We start from the raw sequence: 19643 nt of genomic DNA on the forward strand, positions 1-19643 counted from the left end.
AGATATGTATGGTTTTTTTATGTATTAAGTAATATGAAAGGATCCTTTCACCAAGTACATCGAACCAATTTCAGGGACTAGTACCTTTTACCTACCTTAAAACAGATTAGGGAGCAGTTTCTTTTTCCCCCTTATGTTATAAAGTACTTCATTTCTATTTTGATTATGAGAGATAGTCTTGGGAACTTATAGCAACATCCAAGAATTTAGGTTCACTCGGATGAGGAACATTGTTGATCATGCTGCATTGACCAATGATGTAAAAGTTCCTCAACCTTCCTTTCCTTCTACTTCTTCAATAATAATGGATAAAAAAAACTGAGGTTGGTTTCGAGAGGTCTCGGACTCTCTTTGAAACAGTTATTCATCATATTTTTCTTTTCTTTTATGTCAATCCATCATATTATTAATAAGAATAATGACAGCAGGACTAGGTACAGATATTACGCATTCGTTCACTGGGTGATGCTTCATTTGTTCAAGAGACATTTGGCAAAGGAACAATGACAAGGTAACTATTTTACAGTCTGCGTATGAGGAGAAAACCTAAAATCATTGGTGGAGACAGTGGTGATACTAATGTGAATTGCAACCATGAGAATAATTACACTAGAATTCAATAATTGTTGTAACTTTAGCTTCTGCATTCTAGACTGCAATAATTTGAACTGTTCATTAATACATACAAGAACGCACATGCAAGGAAGGTAATGACAGACCGGTGGATAATATTTGCTTTTTATAAATGCTCTCTCAATAACTATATAAATCAAGCCAACTTGGAAAGCCTGCTTGATAAATGTAATTCTATTTCCAAAATAAGTATACAAAATTGCTGCTCAACATGAAATATAGATTCTACTGTGTTAAAAAGCAGAGTAGACTAGAAAACAGAATGGAATCAGGAAGCACAATCACTAACATAAGAGGCAAGACAAAAGGCAAGATTATTAATTAAAAGGGAAACACATCTTACACCAAATTGATAATAAGACTGAAAGCCCCGACTTATGTTTTCACTGCCTAGACGTTTCACATACATACATAATCTTCGCATACTGGACAAAAAGCAAGTAGAACATCGAAGGATCCCTATGAATTAGTTCTAGCCAATTGGAAAAGGATTATAGCCCTCTTGCACCATCTTCTCTAGAGGCCGAAACAGTGGTTTAGGGAGATTATCCCAGTCATACCAATCCCAACCATCACACTTTTGTGGCTCAAGATTTTGGGGCGCTTGGTTAGGATCTGGTAAGAATGCACGCATGAAGATGGTAACATAATGGGATGGTTTTGGTTCCTCAAGAAACAGGGTATTTGTGACAGTTAAGTACTCTACTTTATCAATGTCCAAACCAGTTTCCTCTTTCAACTCTCTGGCTGCGCATTCTTCAAAGCTCTCTCCTGAAAATGCACAAGTGGAAATTGAGAGTAATTGAATAAGTAGAGAAATCTAGATGCCAATACAATCGTGAAAGCAAGAGCTCTAACTCGGAGTGAGGTATGTGTTTGAATATTTTTCATAAATGAGTTCGCATTGATTGTGGTTTTTCTTTTTTCTAAAACGGATCCAATATTTAACCTACGATGGTATTACAGTGAGTGATCATTGATGGCTACTGGAATTTAGTGAATCTTAGCTGCCTAATATATAATTGCTAGGTTATATGATAATTCATAACAGAATCCAGGCCAAGAAACTATCTATGTCGACCAAGAAGGTCCTTGAGATACCCTGATCACGTTCCGAGTCTATGGTAGTGGTGGGACTTTATTAGCATTTTGTATACGAAGTCAAGTTTCCTCACAACTCCATTGTAAATAATTCTACACCTGATCCATTGATTACCCCATTCTAAGAGGAGCAAAGAGAGAAAGATCAAGCTATCAATAATTAAGTACTTTCTCTATAGAGTGTCTATTAGCATGAAGGGATTAATAAGATCAAAATAATTAATTCCGCAAACAGAAATTCCATTTGACAAAAACCTATAAAAAATGTTAACTGATGAACACTTTACTTGACCCAAATAATAACTCACGCTAGCATTTCTTTGCAATCAATTGATTAAAATCCCATCCGTTCCATGTAAGATTGAACATGTAAATCCGATTAAACTCTATATAAGCTCATATTGAATAAATAAAAAGCAAGAGAGAAACCAGGAAAAAATAATGGAAGAATTGGAGAAATTGTTTGCAAAGATCCCTAGAAACTTGCCAAAACATAAATGGGAAACTAAGTTTGTGTAAGACAAGGAGGATACTAACCAAACTCGAGGTGGCCGCCAGGGAGAGCAAAAGTGGAGTCGCCGATGGATGAGCGGCGCCGACCCAAGAGAACAGCTTTCCCCCTCAACAAGAAAACCGCCACCCCCACTCTGGGTACTCCCTTCTCCATTCCTTCCTCACTATTTGCTGTTGCCTCACCCTCTCAGAGTGTGATCTCTCACCCGCCTCTTTAAGCAGGGTTCAAATGCCTAATGTGCGTGCCTTGCGCGTAAAGAGCAGTGACCGGCTCTTCAATGTCGAGTAGGTGTAGACTCTGGGAGTCTGGCCAACTTCGGCTAGTCAATGGCGGATAGTTCTTTAATTTAAAAATACTCTCTTTTTTAGAGCCAATTAAAATAATAGGCAAAAAAAAGGCATATCATTTCTCTTAATGTAATTTTTATCAACATATAATTATATTATTAATATAGTGTTTCATATGTCTATAAGCTGTGTTTCATACATCTATGTTCATACATCATTTTTCAGTAGCCCAAGTCTTCGGTCTTACAACTTGCGAGCAGAAAGAAAAAGTCAGTAAGAGGTGGCCCTTGAGTGGCCGAGTAAGCTATCGATGCCTGAGTTAATAATGCTTTTAGAGAATATGCGGGAGAGTTGAGTGAACTAGAGAATTCAGAGAGTGTATTGTGTAGAGTGTAACCCCCTTCTGATACCTAGAAGTTCCTTTTTATACCTTGCTTCGAGGGTCAAGCAGTCATGCCCTGCAATTGAGGGGAGCTCGGGGAGGGGTGTCCTGTCGAGGTCCTTGCTACCATATCCATTTAATGCGGCGTAACCCTCTATTTCATCTTAAGATTCATTCTTGTCGAGATGACATGTTTTTCTTCCCTTTTCGTCAAGGCAAATTTTTCGCGCTTTTTGGGTTGTGGACTGTCCTCTACTCCAAGATCCCAAATCCGATTTTTACAGGTCAAGAGCCCTTTAGCCGTGCTAACAGGTGGCAAGGTTGTTACAGGCCCTTGGGTACTGGGCTCGGCCACTCGGCCTTTTTAGGCCCGCGGGAAAAACCCCCTAACAGATATCTTTATACCTTTTTTTACTCTTGCTTTATTATTCAATTAGTTTTTTTCTTTCTTTTATTTGAATTTGGATTAAAAATCATAGAACATGACCTTCTTGCATAATCTAGAAGAAAATAAATTCGATCAACCAACATAATTATGTAATTTAATTAAAAAGAGCAGTGACCGACTCTTTAATGTCGAGTAGTTGTGGACTCTAGGGGTCTACTCAGTGGCTGATACTTCTTTTCAATTTAAAAATAGCCTTATTTTTGTTTTCTTGAGCCAATTAAAATAATAGACAAAAAAATAGGGCATAACAATTCTCTTATTGTAATTTGTATCAACGTATAATGATATCTTTATACCTCATTTACTACTGCTTTCCTATTTGGTTATTTTTTTTATTTCTTTTTTATTTGAATTTGGATTAAAAATCTTAGAACATGTCCTTATTGCATAATCTACAAAAAAAATCCATCAACTAACGTGATTATGTAATTTAATTAAAAAGAGCAGTGATCGGCTCTTCAATGTCGAGTAGCTGGACTCTGGGAGTCTAGCTGACTTTGGCTACTCAATGATCGATACTTCTTTTCAATTTAAAAATAGTCTTTTTTTTTTCTTGAGGCAATTAAAATGACAGTTTGGATTTGAATCCGTCGGGTTGTTGTTGAGGCTTTAACAAATGCCAATAGCGTTTCGCCATATCACATATTCCATATAAACTATAAGAGGCACATCACACTAGATTAATAAATTTTGCATTAAAAAATAAAAAAAAAAAACCCATAAGCCCCAGTCATTCCTCACATTCCTCCACCTCAACCTCATCACCTCAATCTTCTCTTGCCACTGTCACCCACCGCAACTCCGTTACCCTCCAGTAATTTCTCCGTCGCCCACCATCCTCTCCATCATTTGCTAGGATTGTTCATGGCAAACAGTAATGGCCCTAAGGTATATTTTTTTTCTCTTTATAATTTGATTTTTTTATTGCAGTTTAGATCTATTATGAATCCTATCTGGAGCTTGCATCCAAAACCCAAATTTGATAGAATCAATGATGATTATTGGTAGTTATATACGTAATACATACTAGTCACATTTGACCGATGGTAGAAGCTGTGAATTTTGAGTAAAGTCCATGGCATCTTGTGACTAGCTCTAACCAGGATGATATATATCACTTTGCATTTTGCGGCATGTTGATACTAGAGAGAGAGAGAGTTCTACCCGAGACAATTCTCAGGAAACATCTACATCACTATTTTCTTTTTTAGAAAATTAGTTTTATTATATTGAGACATTTATGTCTATGTACAATGTGATAGGTTTCATTGTTCCACTACGGTTAATATAGAGATTATTTAACATATAGGCAAGAGTGATATTGATACAAAGACATATAATATGTCAGAAGTGAAAAAACAAATAAAAAATCCATCCTCAGTTGTTCACCAAACCATAATGTTGATAATGTGGTTATTTTATATTGAAAGATAAAATTTTATGCTATGATAGTGATGAAGTTGAAGTAATGATGCGTGGAAACTATCCAAAAGTTGAGAATTCGAGATTTGAGGTTGAAAGTGTAGAAGAACAATGTGTTATGAATGTGGAAGATAGAGTGAATGTGGAAGATGGAGTGAATGTCAAAAATTGAGTGAGTGTGGATGATGGAGTCAATGTGATTTCCTCTTCAAGTAGTGGTCTTTTGGAGTCATTCATTGGCATGCTATTTGATGACGTGGAAGATGTTCAAGCATTTTACAATGCATATACAAGACGAAAAGGTTTTGCTATTCGAACCAACCATACTTGATTGTATAAAGATGAGGAAAAACTAATTGCAGTAGACTATGTTTTGCTCAAGGGAAGGATTTTGGCGGGAAAGTCACAAAGAAAAAGAACACGAACAATTCTTGAATCGACGGAGACAAAAATTAGATGTAAAGCAATTATGTGAATCAAGAAAGATGGTGATAAGTAGATAGTATCCAAGTTTGTGTTTGAACATAACCATGTTCTACTTACATTGAGAAGTACTAGTTTACTCCGTGGACATAGGGGAGATACTAAAGTCTAAAAAAAAAACCTTATTATGACTTTGAATGAGTCCTGTGTACCGACAAGGAAGATAATGTCGGTGTTGAGTAAAGCGTCAGGTGGTAACTTTAACGTTGGTTATATTGGTAAATTATTTGAAAATGGGGATGCACAAATGTTATATGCCTACTTTCTTGATCGACAATGCAAAGAACTTGGGTTTGTGTATTCCATACAAGTTGATGAGAATTGGTGTATGGGAAGTTGTTTTTGGCAGATGCCTGATCAAGAGCTGCGTATCAATATTTTGGGAACGTTGGCACATTTGATGCCACATACCTCACCAACCAATATTTATGATATGCCATTCGTGCCTTTTTAGGAGTTAACCATAATCACCAAACCATAATGTTTGGTTTTGCCTTGTAGGTTAATGAAACAACAAAATTATATACATGATAATTAAAAACATGGCAAGAGGCAATGCTTGGGCATGCTTATTCAACTATAATTACAAATGATGACAAGGCAATGGCGAAGACCATTGTAGAAGTACTCTCAAATACGACTCATAGGTTGTACTTGTAGCACATTTTACAAAAAATTTCTAAACATTTGTCTCATATATATAACAAATTTTTAGAGTTTCAAAATTTTTTTTATCATTGTATCCATAGGACAATTACAATTAATGAATTCAATTAGGAATGAAGTTCGGGATTAGTGAAGTATGGGCTAAGAGATAATACTTGGCCGCAAAATTTTTATAGCCGACGAGATAAGTGAGTTCTGACTTACTTGCATTCAACATTCTTTGTCGGTATGTCAACAACTCAAAGGAGTGCAACCATGAACAAGTTTTTTAAGGATTATATTCGTTTAAACACTATGGTTAGTGACTTTGTGCATCAGTATGAGAAAACTATAGATGCACGTTATTTTAAAGATAAATAGAAGGATGTGTGGATAAAATCTACACGAACGATTTTAAGAACATATCATAAAATTGAAGAAAAGGTGGCCATAGTTTATACAAGAAAGTCTTTAATGATCTTCCAAGACTGGCTTTTCAATAGTTAACTGAACAAATCAACAAAATTTTCAAAAGATGGTGAAAACAAGACATATGTTGTGGCAACTCATGGCAAAGAAAGACCGCCTTATTATGTGACATTGGAGAGTGGTGAAGAAAATACAACATGTACATATCATATGTTTAAGCTTATGGGAATTCTTTGTAGGCATATCTATTGTGTCCTTGGCAAAAAATCAAAGTTAGATTACCACGATAGTATGTTCTAGAAAGATGGACTATTAATGCTAAGAGTCTACTATTGCCAACATGCCATATTCTAAAAGGCAAGTCCTGACACAAGATGATCCTACTATGAGAAAAATTAAGTTGATGATGCAATTTTTTTACATTGCAGAACTTGAGTCGTAGTCAACAGAAAAACTCAATCACCTCTCTCTTGCATTAGAGAATGTCCACAAAAAGTTACTTCTGACAAAGGATCATGTAGAAGTTGTGTTGAACTTTTCACAAACTGTTCAAGATCCTCCATGGGTGCCAATGAAGGATGATAAAAAACTTTGAGAGTAAAGAACCCAAAAGAAATGCAAACAACAAAGAAAAGATATTGTAGCATTGTGCTAGAAACAACAGTCCAACAATGAGGTATAGTAGCATTTCTATAATTGTGTTTTACACCTCTTTAATCAAAGAAGTCAATATGTTTTGTGTTTTGTTGTAGTTTATGTAAGGATCTTGAGCCAACAGCTGACAATGTATTGTTGGGTTTGGATTCTTAGTGTAAATATAATTTAATGTTGTATGTGCTATTTATTGGTATTTTGTTATGTTATAGAAAGTTAATTTAACCTTTTTTAATCGCAAAGTTAACTTAACCCCTCTTTATTTTGCTATGACAGGGAAGAACATAGAAGATTGTGAGTTTGATAGTGGATTGAAGAATGTTTTGAGTTGTGTATGTAACTGAAATGTGAATGAAATTCTAAATGTTAATGTTTATGTAATTCTGTTTTGTTAATCCTACATGCAATTCTAAATGTTTATGTATGGTGAGAATGTAATTATGAATGTGAACAAATGTTTATATTTATGTAATTTTGTTTTATTAATTCTAAATGTTTATGTTTATGTTTATGTAATTATATTAGCTTTTATTTTGTTTTCTGTCCAAAATGTATTCGTAACATGAAACCAACATTAGACCAACTACATGTACAAAAAGGATGTCCAAAAGCTATCCAAAAAGAATACTAGCACATGTCCAAAATTTCCATTACATTCACCACATATTCAGTACATTCAAAACTTGTCCAACATTTTCCTTACATTCATCACATATTCAATACATTCAACCAAAAAAAAAAAAAGTGTTAAAAAAATTATAATGAGTTACATGAGTCGTAGCACTGGCCGACATACATTGTAGTTCTTTGGAAACGTAAAAATTGCAGCACAAATTACCATAAAAAGAAACCAAGACAAGATTAACACTATTAAGATTCCCTTGTACTTTTTTTCCATTGTTTTAAATTTGGATTATTCAATGCCTAGACGTTCATGAAGTACCCTATCGTTGTTTCATTGTCAACGTCATCTTACAAAAATTGTTTTGTTCACTTTGAAGATCTTCCCATTAAAAAATTTCACATTATTTATTGATATTGTAGTTTGGACAATTTTAAAATCTTCTACCAAACCTATTAGTTTTTCCAAAAGTTTGTACCTGAATTGCATGCCACAATAGCACAGTGGTCTCTCCAAACTAGATTTGTCTTCCCCTTTTGCAGTTCAAGAACTTTGCCTGGAATGAGATTCTGAACTTTTCATTTGCTAGAAAATGAAGAAGAAAGTAAGCACTATCAAAAATCTGTAGCTTATAAAGTGAGTTATGTTATAACAGAAGATTAACTCATACAAAATGTTATACCAAACTGTTATACGAAACTCTCAAATAATCTGTCAATGGACCAGACTCAAAACATGTGCAAATGGCATCCATAAGCCCAAATAGGCTTTAATGTATTCTACTTGCATCTCTTCAAAGTATGAGTTGAGAATGGAGTTGGATTTTTAGTTGAAACCACAAGCACAGATGAACAGAAATGGCATCCACAAGCGTAGACGAAACCAACCATTTCAGCAATGGAGTGTAATTTCTTTTAGTGTAATTCTAAAGAAAAGTCTTGTTGTAAGAGTTCTACCCTTGTTAAAGGATCTCAAAATATAATATATATATATATATATATATACATACATGCATGCCACATAGTTAGAGGCTTTCTTTTGATCCAATTGTTCACAAATAATGCTCAAGGAGTTTATAGGCACATAAAAGTCTCTTCCTAGGTCTCCATATATTCACCATTCTAATCATGAGCATGCGGGTCATATAATTAGCTCACACTGTCGCCCAAAAATTTGTTGCAACTTCAGTACATAAATATTCAGCACGCAACCAGCAATCTCATAAGGCCAGAACAAGTTCAATCCAAAGCTCTCAGTTTCAATTCCTTGTTTTCACTCCAAGGTCTCGGTTTCATGTGTTAATTTTGCATAAGCCTCTATTATACAAAACTTAGGTACGATTTAACTCCCTTAACCAAGACAATGATGACACTCCAATGTTTTAGATTTGTGTATTCAAAATCACTAGTGTCTAATTTATTATCAAGTTTTAGCACCAAGAATGCACTTTATAATCAAAGTAAAACATGCGTACAAATTGGAGACACGTGAGGAGATATCCACATCACATCAATTTTCAAGAGAAGCATAGCAACCTGGTTGTCTCTGTGCACCACAAACCACCACATTCGAGGTTACAATAGATCAAGTCATTACAAAAGTTAAACAAACCCAAGAAATAATGGATTGATTCAGATCTCTCATTAGTTCTTCCCAAAATATTGACAAAAATGGTACTATTATATGGTACAAGACTCATTTCTAATGTTCCCATGAGTACTCGGTCAATTTTGAAACCCACAATCAACCCACAAGCTGTAGATGCCACAAAACCAATAGTCAAGCCACAATCCAATAGGATCAAACCAGCATCAAACCACAATCATCTTAATTAATTGCAATCTCAGAGCAAGTTTTAGCTGCTAGAGAATAAGCTTAGAAGGGCATACTAGAGAGTCTATCTGTCAGAGGGTCACAAGTTGATGCCAAAAAGACGTCGGTGATGGCACTGAGTAAAGAATATCCGTCGTTGGGTTTCTAGATTTGGTCAAGTAAGACAGGGGAGAGTTATGATTAGGGGCACACCAAGTCTTTTGGAGAGGGGGGTTTCCGTGTGAGAATCAGGAGAGGGGCTAGGAGTAATGAAGGTAATGACAGAGAGAGGGGGCACAGAGTGGGGTAGTGAGGGGGGCTCAATCATGTGTGTCCTATGTGAGAGGATGGAGAGGGGCTGAGGGATGGGTCATCATGCGTGGTCTCTTGCAATGGGGGCACATTGTAGCTAAAGTGAGAAGCCTACCTAGCACTAGGGCTGTGCAAATTTCCAAAAATTTCGACTCTGACCGAACTCTGTTCCTATCCAGATTCCGACGGAGTCGGAGTAGTTGGAATTCAGAGACAGAATCGGAAAGACTTCAAAAATGGAGTCGGAGTCGAAGTTAGAGTTTGGAGCCCCTTTTGAATCTGTGTTTTTTTTTTTTCCTAACTCAAATGATGGTGTTCCTTGAAATAGGAATGACGTCGTTTTGCTACGTGAAGATAACCCCCGTTGCCCCTTTCTTCTTCATTTCTTCTTCCCTTGCTCAGCCACCTCTTTCTTCTTCATTTCTTCTTCCTTTACTTAGTCTCTCACTCGCTCAGTGCCTAGTGTCTTAGTCTCGCGGTCTCACCGTCGTTCCCTTTGTTCCTCTGTTTCATTTCTTCTTCGTGCTGCCGTCGAAACTATGCCGCACCACCATTTGCCTTATCGTCGTCTTCATAGTGCTGCTACCCATGCCTCAGTACAAAATCATTCTTAGGGTTAGTATTTTCTTTATCTTATTTATTCTAATAGTTGGTAGATTTTTGTATTTCAATCAGATGAGGATTTTGGTATATATTGGTATATAGTTGGTAGATTTAGACATTTGAACATGCAAAAATTTGTATATAATTGGTATATTTAGACTTGGCATATAATTGGTATATAGTTGGTAGATTTAGACATTTGAACATTATAAATTCGTATATAATTGGTAGATTTAGACTTTTTTTTAGTTCTCAGCTGAGTTACATAAATCTGTTTTGGGATTGTGTGATTATAGATCCTCAAATTTTTTTCATGTATTTAATATTATGTAGATTACAAGTATTATATATCTTTCTTCTAATTGCAAAAAATATATTTGGAATAAATAATTCTAGAGAATTTTAGTCAATTATTATAATATGTTTTTTTAATATAATATAAAAAATCTATGGAATTCTTCCACTAGAGCAACATAATAAATAGCTCAAATTAAAACATGCAAAAATGATCATCACAAAAATAGTTGAAAAAAAAAGGAGAAAGAGAAAGCACTCGCCATTTGCTAGCAGTCCATTTTATATGAACTAACTTTTGAAATTAACAAAAACCCTTATTGGAAAGAAAGAGATGGAGCTATATACAAACACATCTTCTCATCATTGAAATCTCATCTTAACTTCTCCAACCTTAAATTTTAAGAACTCCCCACCCCTCTCCCCCTCTCTTGCAAATTAATCTCAGGCCAGCCATCACCTTTGTTCAAGCTCTCAGTTGGCCCTCAACTCTCTATAATTTAAATGGGCATTAAAGTTTATGATCAGTACTTCACCAAAATGGATCAATAAGCTAGGTGATCTTTCTCCTTTCGAGTTTGAGGAAGGCGACTATCCAAGTTCTGGAGATTGTGTCCCTGCATGTTTGCACCTAAAAGAATCTTATTGAATGCAAGTTGTTGGATAATTGAGCAAGTGGAATTAATTTTATCGTATTTGAAGCACTTCTCAATGTGTACATATATTTAGAAATTTCCTAGCTCCTATGGTTATAAATGTGTCGCTTTGGTGATTAGGGAATAGAGGTCTTAGTATAAAAACATATACTAGATCATATCTTCATGTTTTTTATTGGACACTGTACGATATCTATAAAAAAAATACCTATAAAAAATATTGGACACTATATGGTAGATAAATAAAATAAAAACTTATGGCTTTTTTTAAATAGCTTATGAAGCATGGTGTAATGGAATTTGTATTTGTCAAAAAAGCATGGCTTGGTAGAATTTGTATTCCTTCTTAATGTGTCTAGGCTCTAGCAATTCATAGTGGCTGTCACTATGACATTTCATGTTGACGTTGAAAGAGTAATTTCTCTTTCCAAAGACTCAAGATTTTTGGCATGTTTGTCTCATATAATGTGGCAATAATGTGATCCTTTGGGAAGTTTTGATGTTTAAGATTTAGTAGGTCCTTGTAAAAAGTCTTTTGGTTTCACAAAGATATCATGAGCATTATCAGTATGGGTAGGATGCTTTGGTGAAAGCATGCAAAACATATTTGCTAGCTGAAGTCATAAGAATGTCATCTGCATGATTATCTTCTGCTCTCATAACCAGAAAAGGAAAAAAACCATGAGTTTCGTATCTAAACTACTGTCTTTATGTTATTGCAGTCTAATGTCTTTTCTCATCATTCATGACAATTGAAACACATTAAAGTGGGATGATTTGTTTTTCATCTTTTGGAATTTGAGAAGACAATTTCACTATAACCGAGTCATTTATTTTGGAACTAACCAGAAGTAATGGCAACTTGAACCTCTGGCAAATATGTGGACAAGAGTTGGTTCTGAAATCAACTAGTGTAAAATTGACAACTTTGTAAAAAAATACTGTGTAGTAGCATATTCATCCCTGTGGCATAACTATTGACCATTTACAATTGTTGGGATGGTTATGCACTATTTGGCTTTTGGTTGCATTTGAATTGGTTTCCGACCAATCTTTCTTTATTCTAGCCTTTGGTAGAAGTAATTTTGATTTGGCTACAATGTTCTTCCCGCCCCTTCATTTTTACTCAATCTTTAAAAGAGATAGATATAATGGATGTTTCAGTATTTATTTTATTTTATTACCATTCATACAATATTCAAGAGAATATTAAATTAAAAATAAATATTATAAGGATCGGCACGTACTCAATGCATATATATATTCTACTTGAAAACTTTAACTTCGAACAACAATAATTTCATGAGGGTCTGTATATATCTAAGTATTGGATGGATGGATAAGAATGGAAGGTGGGAAAATGCCAAGCAGCTTGCATGTGAGCTCATTTAAGGTAGCAGCCTCCAAACTAATTTAGTCATGTTCTGGCTGGTTCGAGTCTAAACTTAGCCACAAAGTTCTTCATAGCTATTAATGAGGCATATATATATATACACACACACAACTTGAACAGTACTAGCTTACTATGAAAGCACTACTTGTCTGTATCTTCTTCTATCACTTGCATGCATGCAGTCGAGGATTGAGGCTGGAATGTGACTATTTTAAAGGGTATTGCCAGAATTTAAAGAAAACGACAATAAATTTATTGTGGTTAATTTAACCAAAATTGTAGCATTTGGCAATTGACAGTTTTTTAAATTTCATAATTGTGATTATTAATTTTTTTTTTTTTTTTGATAGGAAAACATTCTTCATTAATCAAAAAAACTTACAAAGTACTTGAATCACTCCAAAGAATATTAGAAATTACATCAGGGTATGCTCCCCACCATAGACTAATATTCTGCACACTTAAACCGAACTTGGCAAGTGAATGTGCTGCTATATTGCAGCTTCTACTAACATGTTGCACTTCACAGGTACCAAACCGTGCCATCAATTCCTTAGCCTCTCTAACAACATTGCCAAAAGTAGCCTTTGAAGATCCTTGCATATTGAACTCTTTAACCACTAGCAATGAGTCACTTTCAATCATAAGATTATGAATTCCAAGGTGAATGCAGAACTGTAATCCTCGAAGAATAGCTAAAGCCTCAACTTCAACAGCAGTCATAACAGAAACTTCTTTCTTTGTAGCAGACATAATTACCTCTCCCTTTGAATCTCAGACAATAGCTCCTATTCCAGCCACTGAACCATTAGAAGAAAAAGCTTCATCTACATTAAGTTTAAACACACCAGAGGGCAGGGCTTCCCATCTACATTGTTGTCTAATAACTGAAACAAGTTTACTTTTGAGTTCCTTATATGACTTCTGCATTGCTAAAGCATTTCCAACAATAGTCTCAACATTCACTTCCTTTGCCTCGAACATCTTCATGTTTCTTTTATACGAGTAGCTCCAACTTATTAGAAAAAACACCTCAAGCATCTCTGGTCCCTTATTCTGTTGTAGCCTCTTAACTATGTCAAGAAAAGTGTCATACTCTCTTATAACTACCCGTGAAAGGAAATAAAGAGACCATACTTCTTTTATGGAAGGGTAGGAGCAAAGTGCATGTAGTGTATTTTCTTTTTCTGCATTATAGAAATCACAACCTTCATCTGTTAACACCTTCTTCTTCTGTAAATTGGATTTTGTTGGTAGAATCCCTTTGACAGCTTTTCAAGCAAAAATTCTCACCTTTGAAGGAAGCTTCATATTCCATATAGATTTCCACACTCTTCTCAACACCATAGCATTAGAGGATTCCCCATTCTACCTAATGTTTGCATGTGTGGATTATATTGTCGTGCTCTACACAATTTTGCATGTGTGGATTATATTGCATGCTCTACACATTTTTATAGTAATTGCTTATTTTTATATTGTCGTGCTTAGATAGTTCTTTTTCTATTTTTTTATTTATAGTAACTGTTTATTTTGTTTTTAATAGATATGGATGCTTCACCTAGTGGAAGGTCAGAAGGGAATCTAAATGCTACAATTCCGTCACCAGGGAATCCAAATGCCACAATTCCATCACCGAGTTGTAGACCCACTTCTAGAGCAGCTACTTCTTGTGCAAGTAGTTGATTCTCACTCCCAGTAGACATAGAAGATGAGGATGAGTTTAATGAGGATGAGGATATGGGTATTGGGGATCTACCACCTCTAGTTGCAACACCACCTTAGCCACGAGTTACTAAAAAATGGTCTTAGACATGGGAGCATTTCACCTAGATTCGTGATAATCGTGAGAACCCATAGACGAGATGTCACCACTATGGACAACTTTGTAGATGTCATTCATAGAATCAGGGCACTTCTGTCTTGATAGCTCGTCTTAATGGTTGCCAGTGGTATAAAATAGCGAAGGGAGAGGTTGCTACTAATCAGACCAAGCTTAGTTACGAAACTTCTACGGCCACCGATGGTACACAGATTAATAAAATGGTCATCTCTCAATACAGTGAAAAATTGGTAAGAGATATGCTTGCAGATATGATAATTAAAGATGAGATGCCTTTTACCACAGTCGAGAAAAGAGACTTCTAAAAGTTTGTCAAGACTATTGAGCCACGATTTCTATTGTCATCACGATATACAGTGATTCGAGATTGTATGAAGAGGCATGCAAAAGAGAAGGCGAAGATGAAGAAGATGTTTACTACCACTAGCCAGAGGGTGTTATTTACGATTGACACATGGACTTCCATACAGAACGTTTCTTACATGTGTATCACAACAAAATACACTGACAGTGAGTGAAATTTGAGAAAATGGATTATTAGGCTCAAATAAATTATTGATCATAAGAGAGCATCAATTGGGGCACTGATGAATGATTGTTTAAAGGATTGAGGAATTCAAAAGGTTCTATGTATTGTAGTTGACAATGCCAATGTCAATGACACTGCAATTGAATGGTTCAAGAGGAATACGAGTGTGAAAGTTGATATCATCCGTAATCATGAGTTTATTCATGTTCGATATTGTACTCATATCCTCAACCTAATTGTCATTGAGGGGTTAAAAGAGGTTGACAATTCCATTATCAGAGTTTGCAACATTGTGAGGTATGTGACGGCTTCCCCTCAAACGCTATCCAAGTTCAAGGCAATAGCAAGCTAGCTTGGGATTTTATGTTCTAAGACATTGTGCTTGGATGTTTTGACTCAATAGAACTCGACATACATTATGTTAGATGTGACACAGAAGTACCAAAGGGCATTCGAGCGGATGGAGGTCGAGGATGGGGGCCTTAAGTATGCTTTGATGGAGCCTACAGGAAAAAGGCTTGATGTGCCAGATACACATGATTGGACTAGTGTGGGGCACTTTGTGAGATTTTTGCAAGTTTTTTATGACATGACTATGCAGATATCTGGATCCGCATATACAACTGTAAACTTGTTCTTCAACGAGCTCTCAGAGCTTCACTACCACTTGCAAGAAGGTTGTATTGATCGATGCAGACTATTATCTGGTATGGCTATGAGGATGCAGGCCAAATATGATAAATATTGGGAGGATGTTGAGAAAATAAATAGATTACCTTTTGTGGCTGTAATTCTTGACCCCCGATATAAGTTGGCCTTGATAGAATTTTGGACAAATTCCACAATGGGGGCAATGAAAGCTGCACAATTTATTACAATGCTTAAAAGGGATCTTAATGACTTATATTCTCACTACAACAATGGTGGTCAGCCTTCATCTGCAGCAGGCACTTCACACTCGATTCCGACACCTCTCTCCGATAATCGTAGCTCAAATGACTCATTACATCCACCACCTCGAGGTTACAATATTATAAATCAGTATCATCAACTTGTTGCAACGAGAAATATTATGCAGTGTACTTATGAGATTGAATGGTATTTTATGGAAGAGGTCGAGGCACCTAGCAATGTATTTCAGTTATTAACTTAGTGGAATGCTGATTCCACCAAGTATCAGATCCTTTCTCGTTTTGTCCGATATGTGCTAGCCATTCCTATCACTATGGTTGTTTTTGAGTCAGCATTTAGCACTGGAGGCTGAGTATTGGATTCTTACCAGAGTTCATTGTCACCGTCAACTGTGGAGACCCTCGTTTGCACATAGAACTGGTTAAGTGATATGCCCATTGAACTAGATACCATTAGCATTGATGCTGAGAGCTATAAGCTTGAATCGGGTAACTTTATTTGAATATTTCAATTGATTTATTTAATTCTTTTTATGATTTCATAAATCTATTAACCTTATACTTTTTATAATTTCATAGATATAATTGTGAACCCTAACATACTTGTCGATGACTGATAGTCTCAGTCTGAGATGGGGACAACCATTGGGCGTTGGGATGTAGTTGATGGATCATGGATTTGGAGTGTGGATAAGTTGATAAACTCCCTTGAAATTTTATTCATGAGAAATGATAATCAAATTCTATTTATAGCATTCATCAATTTTCTGAATCATTTGTTTTTCCTTTTATTGATTGTGACTTTTTATTTTAATTTCAGGTATCATCAATGACAAACCACGATGTACTGGAAGATGTCTTTATTTTTATGGACCGTTCATTATATTTTTTCTTATTGCCTATTTGAAATGGATTGTTTAAACTATTATCAATATTTTGAACTATTGTATAAAAGTTTTTGAAAGATGTAATATATATTATATTCATTTTTTTAAAAAAATTTAGGGCTCGAAATTGGCCCAATGGGGTCCCAAATATGTTGGAAGTGGATCGGACGGAGGTCGGAGTCCGACTCCAATCGGAATTCCTCGAAACTCTGACTGGAGTTCCAAATTCCAACCTCCGATCGGAGTCAGACTCTGACTCCGTCTGACTAAAATTTTGACTCCGACTCTAGTCGGAGTTGGAGTTCGGAATTCTCTATTTCAACTCTGTTAGAGTTGGAGCACACCCCTACCTGGCACACACCCATTGGAGGGTTTTTATTTGGAGAATAATAGCCTGACTGGTCAGAAGATTAACCCTTAAAATAATAGACAAAAAAATATGGCATAACATTTTTTTATTGTAATTTGTATTAATGTATAATGATATGTTTACACCTCCACTACTACCACTTTACTATTTCGTTTTTTTTTTAATTAAATCTGGATTAAAAATCCTAGAAAATGTCCTTATTGCATAATCTAGAAAAAATTAAATAACTTCAACCAACCAATGTTATTATGTAATTTAATTAAAAAGAGCAGCTACCAACTCTTCAATATCGAGTAGCTGTAGACTTTGCGAGTTTGGCCTACTTCTGTTACTCAATGGTCAATGCTTCTTTTCAATTGAATAATACTCTTATTTTTTATTCTTAAGCCTATTAAAATAAAAGACAAAAAATAGGGTATTACATTTCTCTTATTGTAATTTGTATCAACGTCATTACACCTTCTTTACTACTGATTTACTATCTCACTATTATTTTCCTTTTTCTTTTATTTGAATCTAGATTAAAAATCTTAAAACATATCCTTCTTGCATAATCTAGAAGCAATAAATTCAATTAACCAACGTAATTATGTAATTTAATTAAAAATAAATTAAATTACATAATTACTAACTTAAAGAGCAAAACAATGACAATTTTTATAAAATTGAATTTATTTTTAATTAAACTACATGATTACATCAGTTGATTGAATTTAGTTTCTTTTCAATTATGCAAGAAGGTCATGTTTTGAAATTTTTAATACAGATTCAAATAACAAAAGAAAAAAATAAACTAGATAATAAAACAATAGTAAAAAAGATATAAGAATATCATTATCCTGTGCCAATAACGTTACTATAACCGAGTTATAAAATATTTTTTCATTGTATCCCAGACCGTTCATTTTGATTCGTTAGTGTAATTTTTTTAAAAGAGATACTTAAAAAAAATGCATTTTTGCACTAACGGTCAAAATGAGTGATCACTTTTGGCAACATAGTATTTTCCTTTCATATATTAAAATGGGCGCGAATTGTTTCACATGTTCAATAAAGTACAACTATTTATTACGCGTTCGTTTTTCTATAATATAATAAATTTTAAGTCATATGTTCAATTTATAAATATTAGGATTTGTAGAAATATGTGTAGAAGTTTGTAATTTATAAAAATAATAAATCCTTATTACCTAGTAACTTAAGAAAAATAATGTTTTTTAGAATAATTGAATAAGGGGTGGCCGTCTGAGGCCTTGTTTAGGTATAGAAATGAGATGAGATGATATGAAAATTAATAATTAAATAAAATATTTTTATAATATAAATTTTTAATATATTTTTATTTAAAAATTTAAATAAATTAAAATTATTTACTATATTTTATATATAAATTTAAAAAAATTATAATGATTAGATGGGAAGACATAAACCAAATGAGTCCTAATTATTAAGTAAGTTGGTTCTCAAACCTATGTTTTGTAGAGAGAGAGAATTAAAATCCTACTTCTCTTGGACTAAAACAAGGAAACATACGGATGAGGGGGGCAATCATGTTTGTATGTTTTTTTCTCGCACGAGTAGAAATTTAGCCGCTGACGATTCAAGCCAGTTGATGCCATCTATCCAACTGTATTATTACTTTTTCTAACCAAAGATCTTGAGTTTGAGGATGCCGTCCCTTCTTTAAATATTCTAGAACAACAAATTGTAGTACACTACAATCAATAATCAAATTGTAAAAAACTGTCATTTAAGATACTGCTCTCTTTGCAGGAAAAAGATGGGGGATTCAATTTTTAGTCACCTAGCCTAATTTTGTTTTCTTTTTTAATATTGTATTTATTGCAATAGAGTATTTGTTAAGTCAAGCTTAGGGCTGTAATCGAGCTAAGCCGGTTTTTGATTTGCCGAGCTCAGCTCGACTTAAAATGCTCGATCTCGAGATTTTTTTTTTTAATTTTTGTTCGAGCTCGACTCAATAAATTAAAATCTCAACTCGAGTTTGAGCTCAAACTCGTCCCACAAAAGAGTTCAAGTCGAGCCAAGCTCGAGCTAGGTCGAGCTTAAAATTTTTTTTATAAGATTTAATAATTAATAAATTAAATAAATAAAAAAAGAACTAATATTGAATTTATACGACTAACAAGTAGAACCTCTATTAACTTATAAAATTTTAAAAAATTTATAAATAATTAATATCTAACTAGTTAATATTTATCTAAAATAACAATATATTATATGCCTACATATATTAATCATACATACACTTAATATGATAGCATATATCTATTTTATATATGGTTCACACATATTAGTATATGAAATTATTAAATTTTATTGACTAATTATTATACAAATTATAAAATATACCTATGAAGTATATTCACTATATAGACATAAGTAATTAGAATAC

General features: G+C 34.3%; 1 protein-coding gene across 1 annotated transcript; it reads right to left on the bottom strand.

The window, feature by feature from the left end:
• Positions 1 to 928: 928 nt before the first annotated feature.
• On the bottom strand, positions 929 to 2571 carry LOC122309135 (geranyl diphosphate phosphohydrolase-like). The gene is made up of 2 exons (XM_043122504.1): positions 2272 to 2571; positions 929 to 1404 (listed from the first exon to the last, which is right to left on the bottom strand). The coding sequence occupies exons 1-2, from the start codon at positions 2399 to 2401 to the stop codon at positions 1106 to 1108; spliced, it is 429 nt and encodes a 142-aa protein (XP_042978438.1). The 5' UTR covers positions 2402 to 2571; the 3' UTR covers positions 929 to 1105.
• Positions 2572 to 19643: the final 17072 nt, after the last annotated feature.

This window comes from Carya illinoinensis, chromosome 5 (genome assembly GCF_018687715.1).
Source record: "Carya illinoinensis cultivar Pawnee chromosome 5, C.illinoinensisPawnee_v1, whole genome shotgun sequence".
Lineage (NCBI taxonomy): Eukaryota > Viridiplantae > Streptophyta > Magnoliopsida > Fagales > Juglandaceae > Carya > Carya illinoinensis.

What these genes read in the sequence shown, in the direction of transcription:
- LOC122309135 (XM_043122504.1), bottom strand. Translation starts at nt 2,401, where the DNA reads ATGGAGAAGGGAGTACCCAGAGTGGGGGTGGCGGTTTTCTTGTTGAGG. An exon ending in TGGCGGCCACCTCGAGTTTG is followed by an intron (nt 1,405 to 2,271) that starts GTTAGTATCCTC and finishes GTGCATTTTCAG; the next exon opens with GAGAGAGCTTTGAAGAATGC.